Here is a 15,777-nt window from a genome sequence, read left to right as displayed (position 1 = left end):
TGTACCAGGGAAGAAAGTGGTCAGTCATAAACTCCACATACTTTGCAGAGGTCATCTTTACACCTTCGGGGGCTCTAAAGGGGCCGACCCACTCTGTTCCCATGATTCCGGCCCAAAACATGACTCCACCACCGCCTTGCTGATGTCGCAGCCTTGTTGGAACAGGGTGGCTGTCCACCAACCATCCACTACTCTATTCATCTGGACCATCCAGGGTTGCACGGCACTCATCAGTGAACAAGACTGTTTGAAAATTAGTCTTCATTTTTCTGCCCAATGCAGCCGTTTCTGCTTGTGAGCATTGGTTAGTGGTGGCCGAATAGAAGGTTTATGCACAGTTGCAAGACTCTGGAGGACTCTACACCTTGATGTCCGTGGGACTCCAGAGGCACCAGCAGCTTCAAATATCTGTTTGCTGCTATGTAATGGTATTTTAGCAGCTGCTCTCTTGATCCGATGCATGGATCTGGCAGAAATCTTCCTCAATGTGCCTTTATCTGCACGAACCCGTCTGTGCTCTGAATCAGCTGCAAATCTCTTAATAGTGCGATGATCACGCTTAAGTTTTCGTGAAATATCTAATGTTTTCATACCTCGTCCAAGGCATTGAACTATTTCACTCTTTTCTGCAGCAGAGAGATCCTTTTTCTTCCCCATATTGCTTGAAAATGGTGCTCTGCTTAATAATGTGGAACACCCTCCTTTAGTAGTTTCTCCTTAAATTGGGCTCACTGGCCAATCTAATTATCACAGGTGTCCGAGATTGTTTTCAGTGATCAAAAGAACCCTGACACACAATGCTATCCATGAGTTAAACTGAAAAACAAAATATTTCATCTTTGTGACACTTAAATAGAATTTGCATAATAATTTGGAACGCGGTGTAGTATTTGTTAATGTGACAGAGGAGTAAAAGAATTCACTTAAATTGAACTGTTACCTTTGGACTGAATAAATCCTTTAAAGCTCAATCCAAACCAGAAATACATTTTTATTTTTGTTTTAAAGAGAGCAGGGAAGGGTTAGAGCCACTGTCAGGTTTTTAATAGTGTCACCCAACTGGTCAGATTTCCTCTTTATTTCTATCTGAACTAGAAATAATGGGAAATCTCTCCAACAAGGACATAGACAAAAATAAGAAGCATGTTAAATATAAAAGCCTGACACAAATATAAAAAAGTATGTCCATGCAATATCCAAATGTAATCACAAACCTCTCTCTCTCTCTCTAGAATTTTTTTTTTTTTTTTTACTTTGATCCTCATTGTGACTTAATCACCAGGGTTGCAGTTCCTACTGACATTAGCCCCCCCTGAAAGTCAAAAAGTGCTTCAGGTAAAAGCATTTGGAAGTGCTGAAGTCCCTATTTCTATTGTCATCTCTGTCCCATTGGAGGGATTTATTCTCTCGACCAGTGTTTTGGGGCAACCCCGCCCCCTTGTGACATCATCACAGTATTTAGGAACTGTCATCTCAGCGCAGCTGTCAGATGGTGGGAGCCAGCGTCAAGAGCGGAGAGGTTTTGTTTTTTTTTCTTTTTGTGGGTCGGCAGTGGTGGGGGCATTGTGACTGATGTTGGATCTACTTTGGGGGACATTTTTTAAATTTTTGTTTTTAATAAAGGACTTGTCAAAGACTGTCTACTGTCATTTTTTACACAACACTTTTATTTTGTGAATGAGTAGTGGTACCATGCGGTACCTTGTTAAGGTGCTTTGGTGGGGGAAGCCCTCCTGCCCCAAAGCACCCCCCCATGTTCAGGGCATGTGGTTTGGTATGGTTCAGGAGGGGGTGTGTGGAGGTTCCCGGGTCCCGACCCGAAGGGCTTGGTATGGATGGGGAGGGGGACCCCACGCGCTTTTTAAAAATATTTGCTGGCAACTCTTTTTACACTCAGATGCCTTAAGGTACTGCTTAGTGAATTGTCCCCTCTGTTTGAAGTTCGCAGTCAAACTTTAGTTATGTTTGAATGTTCAAACACGAACTGAACAGGGGGGTGTTCGGCCCCTCACTAGTCATTGGTTGTCAGGACCCCGGCGGCTAGATGGTCACAATGGTGCACAATGAAAATCTGTGGCATTGTGTAACTAAAAGGCAGGCTTCTTCCACCCGCTGGCTTATATACAGGTTTTGGGCAATTTTTTGTCATTTTGCCAAGGGACCCCTGAAGAAACCTCAAGGCACCCTGGTTGAAAAAGGCTGCTCTGGACCTAGACAGGTATATAATCATAATAAAATCATAATTCTATCTGTATTTAAATTCCTTAGCCACTGGTTTGAATATATACAGAAACTTGTCAGTTCTTTCCATTTAATGTACAAGATGTCTGGAATATAGGAAACATGTAGAACAGACATTTGTAGTCAATAAAATCTAGACAAGAAATAACTTACCTGATCTGAATTATAAGTGACCATAGATTGATAAGCTACATCAGCTACAGCATATATGTGTGGAGGGTTGGCTGTCCTCTTTCCTGCTATGTATGTCTGTTCATGCTGCAAGAAGACAAGTGACATTATCTGGTGTTGGTAACAATCACAGGATTGCATATTATGTATATTACAGCATTGGATTATTATGGTATCTCTTCACCAGCCTTTTTCAACGTTTTAAATGTGGAAATAACTTTCAAATCTCAGAGGACCTCTGCCTATAATTGCTATATCTAGAGATCTCAGGACATTAGCATGAACAGTAGGGTAAGATGTAAGAATAGATAAAAGAATAAGGACCGCAGAATACTGAGTGTATTTGACACCCAAGGATGCACTATATGACAAAATTATTTTCAGATATAATGAAATGAAACAATTAAAGCAGAACTAAAGGCAATTTTTTCCTTTAGGATAGCGTAAGAGAGGGTTATAACCCCTGTCAGTTTCTTTTTCAGTTGCCTCCTATTGGAAGATTTCGCTTTAATTCCTGTCCCATAGCCACAAAAGGAAATAAAGGAAAATTCCTCCAAAGTGAGGGAATCCCTTATTGTACCCAGAATCACCAGAACTATTGCCCCTATTGGAAGTTTTCACCTGTATTCCTGTTCTGGTGACAACCCAAAATTTATAAAGTGTTTAACTTTTGATGATATTAGTAAACAGGACAAATAGAAAGGCTGAATCTTCCTAATGCGAGGCACAGACGGAAATTAAAATCTGACAGGTGTTCTAATCAGGGGCAGATCTAGTTTGTCTGATGTGGGGTTGCAGTACACAAATATGACGGGGCAGAGGATCGGAGGTCAGCAGGGCAGAGGACAGGGGTCAATGCTGGTAGGGCAGAAGATAGGGGTCACTGCTGGCAGGGCAGAGGACAGGGGCAGTGGTCCTTCTCCCATCCCTGCACTGCACACAGCCTGGGCACAGTCAGCAGAGCTTTTCCTCCCCACACAACGCATAACTGAGATCAGTATAGTGTCAGTCAAGGACAGTATAGTGTCAGGCTAGGGCAGTAAAGTGTCAAACTAGGGTAGGAAAGTATCAGATTAGGGTGGTATAGTGGCAGGTTAGGGCAGTATAGTGGCAGATTATGGTAGTATAGTGGAGGGTTAGGATTGGCTTTGGGGGGCGCAACTAAAATCTGGGGGGCATAGCCCACCCTAGCACCAACTTTTATCTGGCCTAGGTCCTAATCCCTCTACACTCTATCCAAAACTAGAAAGAAGTTTTTTTATTTTAGTTATACTTTAGTAGTCGGATGAAAAGAAATGAATACATTAAAAATAGGTGAACATAAAATTGCCTCCTTACATTGGTGACCAGTGGAAAATGGTCTCCTTAGATTTATGGTCATTAGGAAAAGAGTTAGCTTACACTGGAGGTCAGTGAAAGGAGGGACCTTTTAAAACGGCACTAATCTTTCTCAGGCAACATGAACTATTTTTAATCCTTCTGCTGTTAGAATTAGTTGCTTCCTGGTTTTTGGCCTAGGCAACATCCCGGGAGTCATCATGGGCCTTTTTTTTTTTACTTTTATCTGGAGGAGGGGAAGAGGGCTTTCTCAGCTAAGCACCCCTTCTGCCTGAGCTAAGGGCAATGGATTCCAGGAAGCAAATACTGCATGAATCATCTGCCCTTACTCAAGGTGGCCATGGCCAGAAATGCTCGGGGGGTGATTTTTCAACAAAAAAAATCATAAAAATAGTTAGTCAGTGAGACACTGGTCAGTGGGCAAAATGTGCCTTTACGTTGGTGGCCAGTGGGAGAATGTCCCCCTTACAGATACAGTAGCTAAAAAAGTAAAAACGATAAATGCAGTCTCTGGTTACCTATCTGAGAGTCAGAAATCGCTCAATGTTCAAGGAACCACTGGCAACCCCTGGAATGATGGAACCCTGGTTGACAAAGGCTTCTTTAGACAATGAATTTCTTTATTGTTGTTCAATACCAATATGTTCATCACACAGTAAATGGACCGCAAATGATTCAATAGATAATTTGAAGGTGACAAATTCAGCCACAACATTTATTATCAAGGACTTTTCCACATTGTTCAATTATTTGAAGGCACACCAGTCACAGAGAAAAACATCATCCTGACCATAGGACTCAGAAGCAAAGGTTTATACCCGTGGGAGGGGAGCAATGGAGGAGGAAGAGTGAAAGGGGAAGAGACTCCATTTCTTTACCAATGCTGTATCATGGTTTTACTATTGCGCCATCAACAACCTGCTTTTATGAATTTTAGAAATGTACCGTTACAGGTGCTTTGCTGCAATCTTTTTTGGAATAAGATCACACAAGCAGAACTGAGGATGGTGAATGTATAGCTTCCTCTGGTTGAGCAGACATATTGGCTATCTTGTCCATGCCTATCATATTTTGAATCCTGTCGTATCATCAACATTGACTCCTTTTGAGATGTACTGATTAATACATGATACGCCAATATTTCAGCTGCTGGTGTATTTATGGTGTGTATTTGTTGAGGTTCCCATCTGGCTTGTTCTACATGCGTGAAACTACTCAGAAATGTAAAAAATGGGTGTCACAACACAGGGACTCTGAATTCCAACCATAAGTAACTCCTTGTGGTAAGATATTGTATAGAAGCTGGTCACTTGGAGACTCAGAGCGGAAATTAGCCACATCTCCAAATCTAAAAGGACTGGAGATCATGGTTTTAAAGTACAAAATATGCGTTTAGGATTTTACAACTAGGTAAACTGCATTCACAAGGCGTGAATCTTGATTTTGATCTATAGCTACTTTTGCAATATTTTACCTTTATATAGTCACACCGACTAGGAGGGACCTTTGTTCCATCTTCATATTTGCTGAGGCATGTACAGTATTTTTCTATTATTATAGTGTTACTATTAGCGCTTCTTATGGTTACTTCAGACTCCGTTTACACTGCAGGGACCCCATTGTCATGCGACTTTGCAGTGCAACATTAGAGTTCATGGGATGCTAAGTTGTATTGAATAGAGAAGAGAGAGAGGTGCGCCAGACTAAGTGCAGTAGGATTATAACAATTTATTGCACACAAGATATTAAAAACTCACAAACGTGGGTAGATATCAGGCATCAAATATAAGGAGGAGAAGGACGTCATCTGTGCTGCACCTCACAGGTGGATGGCTGCTGTGCCAGGGTATTAAATGGCTGGCGCTCTAGGCAGGTCCCACAGGAGGAAGCGAGGACGGCAAGCGCAGTAACCGGGAGTCGCGGCACAGAGAGGAACCGAGATCCAGGGCGGGCGCTGCTGATCTCTCAAATCAGCGTGAGTAACGGAGCCAGCTTGAGGCACGTCCGAGCGGAAGTGACGTCAAGATGTTGCTGGGAATCGTCCAAGGGGGCGGTGATGCGTTTCAAGGCAACCAGCCTTTTCTTCAGACCTCTTGATGCCTGATATCTACCCACGTTTGTGAGTTTTTAATATCTTGTGTGCAATAAATTGTTATAATCCTACTGCACTTAGTCTGGCGCACCTCTCTCTCTTCTCTATTTTTCTACTACAGAGTCTGGTTTACTCTAGAGAGTGCAAGCCTCAAGCCTCACGACGGTGTCTACATTGCAGCTTTGTATATATATATATATATATATATATGTATATATATATACATACACCATCCATCCCAATCCAGTACTGTTTGCACTACAAGTTTTTTTTTCTCCCCCTCTTCCCCCCCCCCTCCCCCCCCCTTCCTTATCACTGAAGCTGCATTATTTACTTCTTGTACTCCCATTACTACCATATATAATTATATACCTCATTTTCCGTGTTTTGTTCATTCTAAAACTGGACTATTTTTATGATGCTTAAGATTTTCTGAGTGAATTTTATATCCACCACAATTTCTCTTGCGCCAATTACATTTTCATTTAAGTTGTATTGAAGTTGCATTAAAGCAGTGCAGGAACCTTCTTTGAAGTTGCTGAAACTTTAGTTGCATTGATTGGAACAGCTGTAATTGAAAAAAATGTGTACTGACTTGTCGTGCGACTTTATGTGTTGCAAGTTACATGACAAGTCGCAGCTGTGTGAACCAGGGCTCAGGGTAATTTATTGTATGTTGATACATGATAATGTTTAGCTTGAGCAAGACCAGGGATGCCCAAAGGTGTTGCTGTTGTTTGTGATGTTTGAGCAATACAAAAAAATCACTGCAACCCGTGTTTCTTTCTCTATCTGTGCATATAGAAGTGTTTCTGTGTATAAAATTTCACTTTTCAAGATGGACCAATGTAATACTTAAAAAATATACCATGCATGAATTTCTTTTTTAAGGGATCAAAGGCCATAAAAAAAAGGCCACTTGCCTGTTGCTAGTTTTATAGATAGCTGGTGTGGTGGTGGACCATAAACAGTGAGCATCTTTTTCATCAAACAGCTCACGTGCTTGTGCAATATTTGTGTACAGAGTAATAGTGAATGTTCACCCTGTCTTGTACTATCTAGGGCTTATTTGGTTAGGGGGTCATAAATATCACATTGTGGTTCCCACTTAGAAAATAATGGATATGATACATGGGTGTTGCCTAGCCTTTACAGAACAATATAGTCTTTTATCAATAAACTAGACTACACCGGTTTTTACATACTATTCTTCTGATTTGCATGGCTCCAATAGCAATAAAATATATAAACTCTATATTGCTATAGCTGCTTTAGACATAAGCAAATGCTATCTTGGGAAGAAGGGATAGATAAACCGTATCTTAACCTCAAGGAAGTAGATGTGTGATGATCTTCACAAAGTTTTCAGATTAATAGGAGCAGAGTAGAAATAAGTCAATATAATATGGAAATAAATATATGATTTTACGTTTTGACCATAGATATACTTTAACCACTTCCCGTCTGGCCCATGTATATAAATGGCCAGACGGGAGCAGTGCAGGGCCGGGTGGCCGTTTATAAACAGCCTCCCCACTCCCTGCTTGTGCGCGCCCCCTGGGAGCGCGCAGCAATGCGTTCCGGTGCCCGCTGTGTCCTCCGGACACAGAGGAAACCGATCGTTATACGGGACCTCTGTGTGAGGTCCCGATCATGTGATCACTGATTGGCCAATCAGTGATCACATGAAGAGTAGTAAGCAAAATGTCACTTCTGACATCATTGCTTACTACGTGTGAAATTGGTGAATGATCACAGAGATCACATGGTACAAGGCTATTCACAACAGCCTTCTACCATGTGACAACCTGTGATCAATCACAGCTCACAAAGTATTTCTCAATGGCTGCAAGAATGCAGCCAGAGAGAAGGAGAAATTGTTGCTTTTACAGACTTTATGGGTGTAAAAGCAATCAGTGTAAAAAAATAAAAAACAAATCTTCATCACCCCCCACAAGTAGTACAGTGTCACCATAGTGACACTATACTACTTGTGGGGGGTGATGAAGATTTGTTTTTTATTTTGCTAGGGTGACAGTATGTAAAAGAAAAACATAAATGATAATATAAAGAAAATAAAATAATGTAAAATTTTTTTTTGAAAAATTATACATTTTGGTTATAAACTAATTTGGGTTATTTTTTTTACTAAAAAGAAAAACACATTTATATAGCAAAAAAATAATAAAAATCCCAGTGGTGAATAAATGCCACCAAAATAAAGTTTTATCTGTCTCAAAAAATGCTAAAGAATTCATATGGCTACAGTGTTGTATGACCGCACAATTGTCATTCAAAGTGTGATAGCACTGAAAGCTGAAAATTGGCCTGGACAGGAAGGGGGTAAAAGTGTCCGGACTTGAAGTGGCCAAGTAGTTCCAGACTTTGGGTATGCTACACATACCCAAAGAAAACTTCATCATTGCACACATGACGTGTGCAGCACGCCCAGTTCTTCTGCCTTGCTCCCAGGGGCGGACTGATCATTTGGAAATTCGGGCACTGCCTGAGGGCCCGTGGTCAGTAGGGGGCCCCATGAGATGCCCCTGGTACCTTTCATAGGCTTTTTTGGATGTGGTTTGAGTGTGGGCGAAGAACACAGGGGCCCCATGATCCCCTATTGCCCGGTGGCCCCATGAGTTTTCAGTCTGCCCCTGCTTGCTCCCCTCTCCCAGTACATAGCAATTCATCTGTGAATAATGAAAGCCACGTTGCTGTGTCCTGCTTTGGCTGTTAAAAAGGCAGTAATGTATATAAATGTATATAAATAACACTAGCTCAGATGCTACAGAAAGATACAATGTAACATTGTATTGTAACAAAAACGCAAAACAGAAGGGTTTTTTTTTCTGCCTCTAAACGCTGAGCTTAAAAAACACCTCTAGACTACCTAATGTGCATGAACACATAGGATAACATTAGTTGCTTCTACAGGCAAAATGCTAAACTCCTCTAGGAGCAGCGTTGTTTTTTTTTTCAAGCCAGTGTTCATGGAGCCTAAAGCAATCTGACAAGTAAAAAAATATTTTTTTTAATAAAATGTTTCTCTGTTTAACCCCTTATTAACCCTTACTTTACTCTACCCCAATTAACTCATTCTTCTTATCAATTCAATTATTATTTTCCTTATGATTTTTTTGTTTATTTCTATTTTATTATCCATTGATATTTAAACTTTTTCTGTTTGTTTTGTCTGTTATTTATTTTTACACTTTTAACATATATTTAGACATTCCACATTTTAATAAGTGCAAAATTATAAAAACAAACACTTTATTTCATTTGTAAATAACTTTGTAATACTTTGTACCAGAATCATAATTTTATTTAAACAGGACACATTACAGAATAAAATGCACACTTTTTTATTGCAGCAACACTATTTATTTTTACACTAACACTGGTAAAAAAAAGTGTGTTTTGCTTAGTTTTGTTACGTTTAATTGTCTAAGGATTAAAAAAAAAATTGTTGCAAAAGAATGATTATGAAAAAAAGCCTTGTTTTTTCTTTAAAAAAATATATGTATTACCTTGTTATCTTAAGTAATGACAAAATTATTGCCAAATAACCAGGTCCACAGCAGAATTATAAAAATTGCTCTGGTCCATAGGGGATAAACAAGTGCGAGAGGCAAAAAGGTTAAATAAAAGTCTTGCATAATTACTTATCATTATAAATGGATGCATGTAACTAAAATCAGTCAGTAAAAAAATTAATTGATCCTTGTCCTACACGCAAATCCACTTTTTAGGCACTTGTAGGAATGTCCTATATAAAATCACCGTAGTGAAAAGTCTTTACTGCGAAGTAGTAGGAAACTGAAATGTATTAAAATCTTAATTCTTCTAAATTCTTAAAAATTCTAATCCTTCTAAAGCTCCCCAGCTGGAAATTCTTTTGTTAAACCTTTTTCTTTTGTAAATCAAAAACAAGATCATACCTGGGATGAATACAGATCTAAACTTCGGAATGGGTTAACGGCGACAAGAATGTCCCCAACATAAGTATATATCTGATCCCTGTTGTAGCGGTTTTGTAGCTGGTCTGTCACAGAATTCTATGATACAAAATAAATAGCAATATTTAAATCCAATGTTAAGAGGAGCAAACATTTCAATGAGTTAAATACAGTCAGACGCTTTCCCAACACGCAGCGCTATTTGCAATTGTCTAAATACAAAAAGGAATTGACCTCATTATTTCAGATAGCCAGCTTTGTGCCCCTTGATTTCAGTCTGTCAAAATCAGGAGTGCAACAGTGAAGAAGGGGGGTTATGTTAAAAAATATTAAACCTCTGAATTTTGAAAGCATTTCTTCCATCTTTAATGCAAATTTACATCAGCACTACTTTAAGAAAACAAGGCACAAAGCTATGAAAAAAATAAATTCTTAAAGAACAATTTTACAGCCTCATTCATTCCTATATCTGGTCCTTAAGTTGGTCACAAAATAATCAAAAATGTGCCAGTTCAGCAGGGGCCAGGCAAATTTTGATCAGTGTGTGGGCTTGACAGAAGTCGATTGTTTAATTGACTTCTGTTGAAGAGAAAAGTTGGAAAACTTTCCATCGATTAATAGCTGCAGCCAGGTGCCGCTGTCAGAATACAAATTCCCACTGGGCAGGATTCCTCCATCCACCTTGTCTGTATGGGTAGAAAAAATTTATTTTTTTCATTCAGCCAACTAACTGTGCATGGCTGGCTTTATTAATGGTGGACATAGTCATTCAAAGGAGTTCAAAGTGAAGTGCATCATGCAGGTAGGCCCAGTCAATAAAAAGAATGAGACTATGGGACATTTTATCATGGGTTCTCCACTATATCTACATTCAATCTACATTCAGGGAGTTCGAAAAGCTTTAAAGAACAACTTCACTAAACGTGAAGTCATTCTACAAACTAATTTTGAACATGATATAATGATACTGTATAATCTTTTCAAGCACAGCATTGTGTGCTGTAAATTACCAGTCATCTATAATCTGACAAAAACAGATATTTGGTTGGGACTCCAACCAAAAAGTTAGAAGTGCTTGAAGCTCTCTCAGGATTTCGGTGTTAGAGTAGAAAAAGAAAGGAATCCAGATACAAAGAATGTTTTTTCTTAATAGATGCTTTATTTGATTATTGCAATCATAGCTAGGGTGTTTTGGGGTTTAGTTACATATCCCTTTTATCAGGGCTCAAAATGAGAACTATTAGTGTAAAACACTCTTGACCCTGTATTGGTAAAATCAGACCTTGCAGTATAATGAAAGGTCCATTTACCAGATCCATGCTTAGAGTCACCTCTTTTTCTAGTGACTACTTTTAACTTTTGGATTTACCATCACCTTTGTGATAAAGTGATAAAGGTCACTAGGACAAACAGAGAACGTAAATCTCCACAACGCACATTAAAAAAAACTCTTACGCCTATGACATTTGATAACATATTAAATGAAATGCAATCCTACCTCATCTAAAACTTCCAAGGCTGCCAGATCATCCACATCATTCTGGTTGGGTGTCATAGACTCTCTGAAAACCCCCTTTTTCGTATGAATCCGCTCATGCCTAAAGAGCAAGCAATAAACTTTCCTCAGGGATTCAAGAAATAGAACAGGAATCAACTTCAGACAACAGGGGAAAAAAGGGATAAATACTCCGTTGTGACACTCAGAAAAAATTGATTCCGCATTAGGAGACAAATAAATGTGGGAATTCAATTTTCAGAGGAATTCTTTGCACAAACCCAGTCTGTTTTCTCATCTAGAACATCCTGTGAGGCTCTACGTAAAAGAGGCTCATTTACAGTCAAATAATATACTTAGCAGAATATAGCTCAGGTGCTTGAGTCCTGGTAACAGAATATGTTTTGAATAAATACAAATTGTATTGAAACATATCAGGCTTCAATGTGCAATAAACCTCAGTCATGGCTAACATCAGTCAGAAACTCTTACTGTTCCATCCCATAAAATGTCATTCGTGAATGGAAAAACCTTTACGGGAATGGGATATAAAATTTCGGAGCCTGTTCATCAAGAAAAGTTGAAGTCAAATAATTTGACTCATCTGCTACTTATAAAGCACCGAAAAACAATCTAGCAAATTATGTGAAATAGAAAACCATAGACAAGTGACAGCAGTAAAAAGTGGTCAATTGAGTCTGCTCCATTAAAAAAAATTATATATATAACATATATATATATATATATATATATATATATAGTATATATACACACTATATTGCCAGATGTATTGGGACGTCTGCCTTTACACGCACATGAACTGGCATCCCAGTTCTAGTCTGTAGGGTTCAATATTGAGTTGGCCCACCATTTGCAAGAAAAACAGCTTCTGGGAAGGCTGTCCACAAGTTGTAGGAGTGTGTCTATGGGAATGTTTGACCATTCTTTCAGAAGCACATTTGTGAGGTCAGGCACTAATTCATCTCAGAGGTGTTCTATCTGCTTAAGGTCAGGACTCTGTGCAGGCCAGTCAAGTTCCTCCACCCCAAACATGATCATCCATGTCGTTATGGACCTTGCTTTGTGCACTGGTGCGCAGTCATGTTGGAACATGCAACTGTCCAAAATGTTTTGGTAGGCTGACACCTTAAAACAGAGATCCACCCAAAAGGGGAAGTTCTACTTTAAGGCTTTTCCCCCCGCTCCCCATTAAGGATTAGCACCTTTGGGAGGGAGCCGGTAGCCGAATCTGACAGGTACCCGCTCCCTCTTCTGCTTCGATCACCTAAGGTGATCAGAAGTGGAAGTTGTCCTCCCTCCCATAGTCTTCTGGGACACGTGACAGGTCCCAGAAGATTACGGGGCCATTCACAAAGCCCACTGCTTCTCGCGCATACACAGTGGGCACTTGGTTGTGAAGCTGCAAGCTGTCACAGCCAGGTGCCCACACTGAAGTTGCTAGCGCCAGGGAGGGAAGACAGCCGGTGAAAACAGCCATGGTGATGACACCGCTGAACATCGAGGAACAGGTAAGTATCTGTAGTTTAAAAGTCAGCAGCTACAGTTTTTGTAGCTGCTGACTTTTTTTTTAAACTGGAACTCTGCTTTAAGAGTTCCCTTTAAGAGTTCCCAGCCCAACTCCTGAAAAACAAACGCCAAAGTCCCCCCTCCAAACTTTACACTTGGCACAATGCAGTCAGGCAAGTACCGCTCTCTGGCAAATGCCAAAGCCAGACACGTCCATCAGATTGCCAGACAGAGAAGCGTGATAGGTCACTCCAGAGAACACCTCTCCACTGCTCTAGAGTCTAGTGGCAGAGTGCTTTACACCATGGCATCCGATACTTTGCATTGCACTTGGTGATGTAAGGCTTGGATGCAGCTGCTCGGTCATGGAAACCCATTCCATGAAGCTCTCTACACACTATTGTTGTGCTAATCTGAAGGCCACACGAAGTTTGGAGGTATTTAGCTATCGACTCTGCATACAGTTGGCGACTTCTGCGCACTGTGCGCTTCAGCATGTGCTGACCCCACTCTGTCATTTTACTCTGGCCTACCACTTCATGGCTGAGTTGCTGACCAGGTGGGCTCTGAGAGAGTTTACGGGCTGCTTGACAGTGTATGCAGAACCTGACTCTCATTCCAGGGGATTTCTGGAGCTGTAAAGATGAGTGTCTTTCCCTTTCTCACTGGGCGGGGGGGTGACCAGTGTATGGAGGGTGGTGGTAGTGGAAGGCTTTCTCGGGTGGGGGTGGTGGGTTGGTCGGGGGACGGGGTGGAGGGGGGGGTGTTGGTTGGTGTCAGGCTCTCTCTGCAGGGGGGTTGGGCGGCCAATTTTTGTGTTGCCTAGGGCAGCACAAAACTTAAATACACCACTGAGCAGGAGGGGCATGTCCCCATTGGTTCATCCTTAGTGCAGCTTAGTCCAGAGACCCGAAGCTAGTAACACCCACACAGCAATATGTTCAGCAGCAGGAAGAGACCATGTCAGCCCTACAGAGTAGAATTCTATAAAGTCTAGCAGCCTGCCAGGACTTACTTCATCTTCATTTCAGGTAAGTAAATTAACTAAAGCTCTGTACAGAAACATTTTGAATTAAAACTTTATTTTTTTATATTAAAATAGGTTGAAAAAAAATAACAAACATGTTATACTTACCTGCTCTGTGATTCTCTTCTATTTGAGTACCCCCCCAGCGGTTCTGGCTGCTCCCCCTTGCTGAGTGCCCCCAGTAGCAAGCCTCTTGCTATGGGGGGCATTCATGTAGGCTCACCCCTGAGCCATGCTCCTGTGAATGGACATTGTCCATTCATGTGGTTCAGCCTTGCCCCCCATTTTCTCCTTATTGGCTCACTGACTGTGATTGACAGCAACAGGAGCCAATGGCTCCTGCAGCTGTGTGGGCCAATGAGGAGAGAGAGACCTGGGAGAGATTCGGTTCTCATGCACATCGCTGGATTGGGATCAGGCTCAGGTAAGTATAGTGGGGAGCTGGGGGGAAGCTGTACCCAGAAGGTTTTTTACCTTCATGTATAGAATACATGAAGGTAAAAAATACCTTCTGCCTTTAGAACCACTTCAATGTTTTTACAGTGTTTTAATTTAAAGTCAGCTTTAAACCCAAATCTAGTCAATTTACAACAGAACAGTGCAACACAATGCATATGCCATCAAATGTGGTATGCGTGGTGCATCAAAAACTCAGGAACATGTGTTTTATCTGTTCCATTAAGGTGTGTTGATAACCCATTTATAATAAAAGGGCTGCCTTAACACAACAAACATTAACCCATGACCTAAGGAAAGTGTAATTGGGCCCTTTGAGTGGGGAAGGGCCCCAGACAGGTGAAATTTATTTCCTATATATATTTGTATGTTTTAATTAAATATGTTCTCTTCTTTAGACAATACTCTTTATAATGTCTTTGTAATTCGGCAGTCACAATAAAAACTGTTTTTTACCTCTTTTTCTCCATTATCCCCATTTGCTGGTGGATGTCTATGAATTCCATTAGCTGCTTTTGAAGCACTCTTTCATTATGTCTAATTTGCCTAATAAATGCATGTTCCAAAAGATCACACACTGTGGGGCGTTTCTCAAAGTCTTTTATGAGGCACCTGAATGATCAAAGAAATGGGAAAAATCAGAATAAAAAATTCAGTTCGCTTTTCTCCTGACACCTTTACATGATATGAAGATCTAAATTCTGGGCCACCATCAGGTGACCTGGCAAGACTTTTACATAGGGGAACATAGGTTACAACTATCAGTATATATAGACAGAAGGGTAAACAATGCAGGTAACAAGAAAAAACGTTGATTTCTTCCATAATTTGATTATTTCCTGGAAATATAACTAGAAAGAAAAGGCACCCATAGGTTACAAAACAATTTTGGATAGACTTAGCATTTAATGATAATATTAGAGATATCAATCATTCATTTACAAGTTGAAATCACTCCACAAAGGTGACCTAAATATAGGTTTTAGCCATCCACAAGGTTCTGATTTGCATCATTTTGCCTGAATCTGCACCTGTTATTTTGCTTGCATGGAAACACCACTTTTTTCCTAGAATTTGCATTGAAACATTTGCATCCTCATACTAAAAATCTGCATCCAGGGCCATATTTCCATCACTTGGGCTGTATTTGTGGCACCCAAAGCAGCAACCCACTGATAGAATCATCTCTTATACACATAATATTTTCTTGTTTAACTGGTCCTAACTTGGCTTACCATATTGTGACAATGTGTAAATATGTTTATACGAGATGAAAGTATTTCCACTGGAAAAACAATGTGTATCATGCTAACTGTACAGGGACTGAGTATACCCAGCATGATCATCACTGCTATAGTCCCATGACTAACTATTGCTTCTAGAAGTAAAAATAAACGGAACTTCTTAGGTAGGTTGCTGGAGCCCTCAATAATAGTTAAGGATTGAATTTCAACTAATTCATTATTTATTC

The 15,777-nt window shown here is 40.3% G+C and overlaps 1 protein-coding gene across 1 annotated transcript in view; it reads right to left on the bottom strand.

Moving 5' to 3' along the window:
• The window catches only part of MYO3A (myosin IIIA), a 159,503-nt gene that overhangs the window by 104,798 nt on the left and 38,928 nt on the right, over positions 1-15,777 (bottom strand). The window contains exons 8-11 of the mRNA XM_089693783.1: positions 14,763-14,918; positions 11,300-11,399; positions 9,784-9,900; positions 2,395-2,499 (exon numbers count right to left, since the gene is read on the bottom strand). Of these exons, the coding sequence (XP_089549909.1) occupies positions 2,395-2,499; positions 9,784-9,900; positions 11,300-11,399; positions 14,763-14,918 (478 nt within the window). The remainder of the gene's footprint in view (positions 1-2,394; positions 2,500-9,783; positions 9,901-11,299; positions 11,400-14,762; positions 14,919-15,777) is intronic.

Source organism: Staurois parvus, unplaced genomic scaffold (genome assembly GCF_062004578.1).
Source record: "Staurois parvus isolate SC_StPar_1 unplaced genomic scaffold, SC_StPar_1.0 ptg000636l, whole genome shotgun sequence".
NCBI lineage: Eukaryota > Metazoa > Chordata > Amphibia > Anura > Ranidae > Staurois > Staurois parvus.
This window is presented reverse-complemented; position numbering and strand designations above follow the sequence as displayed.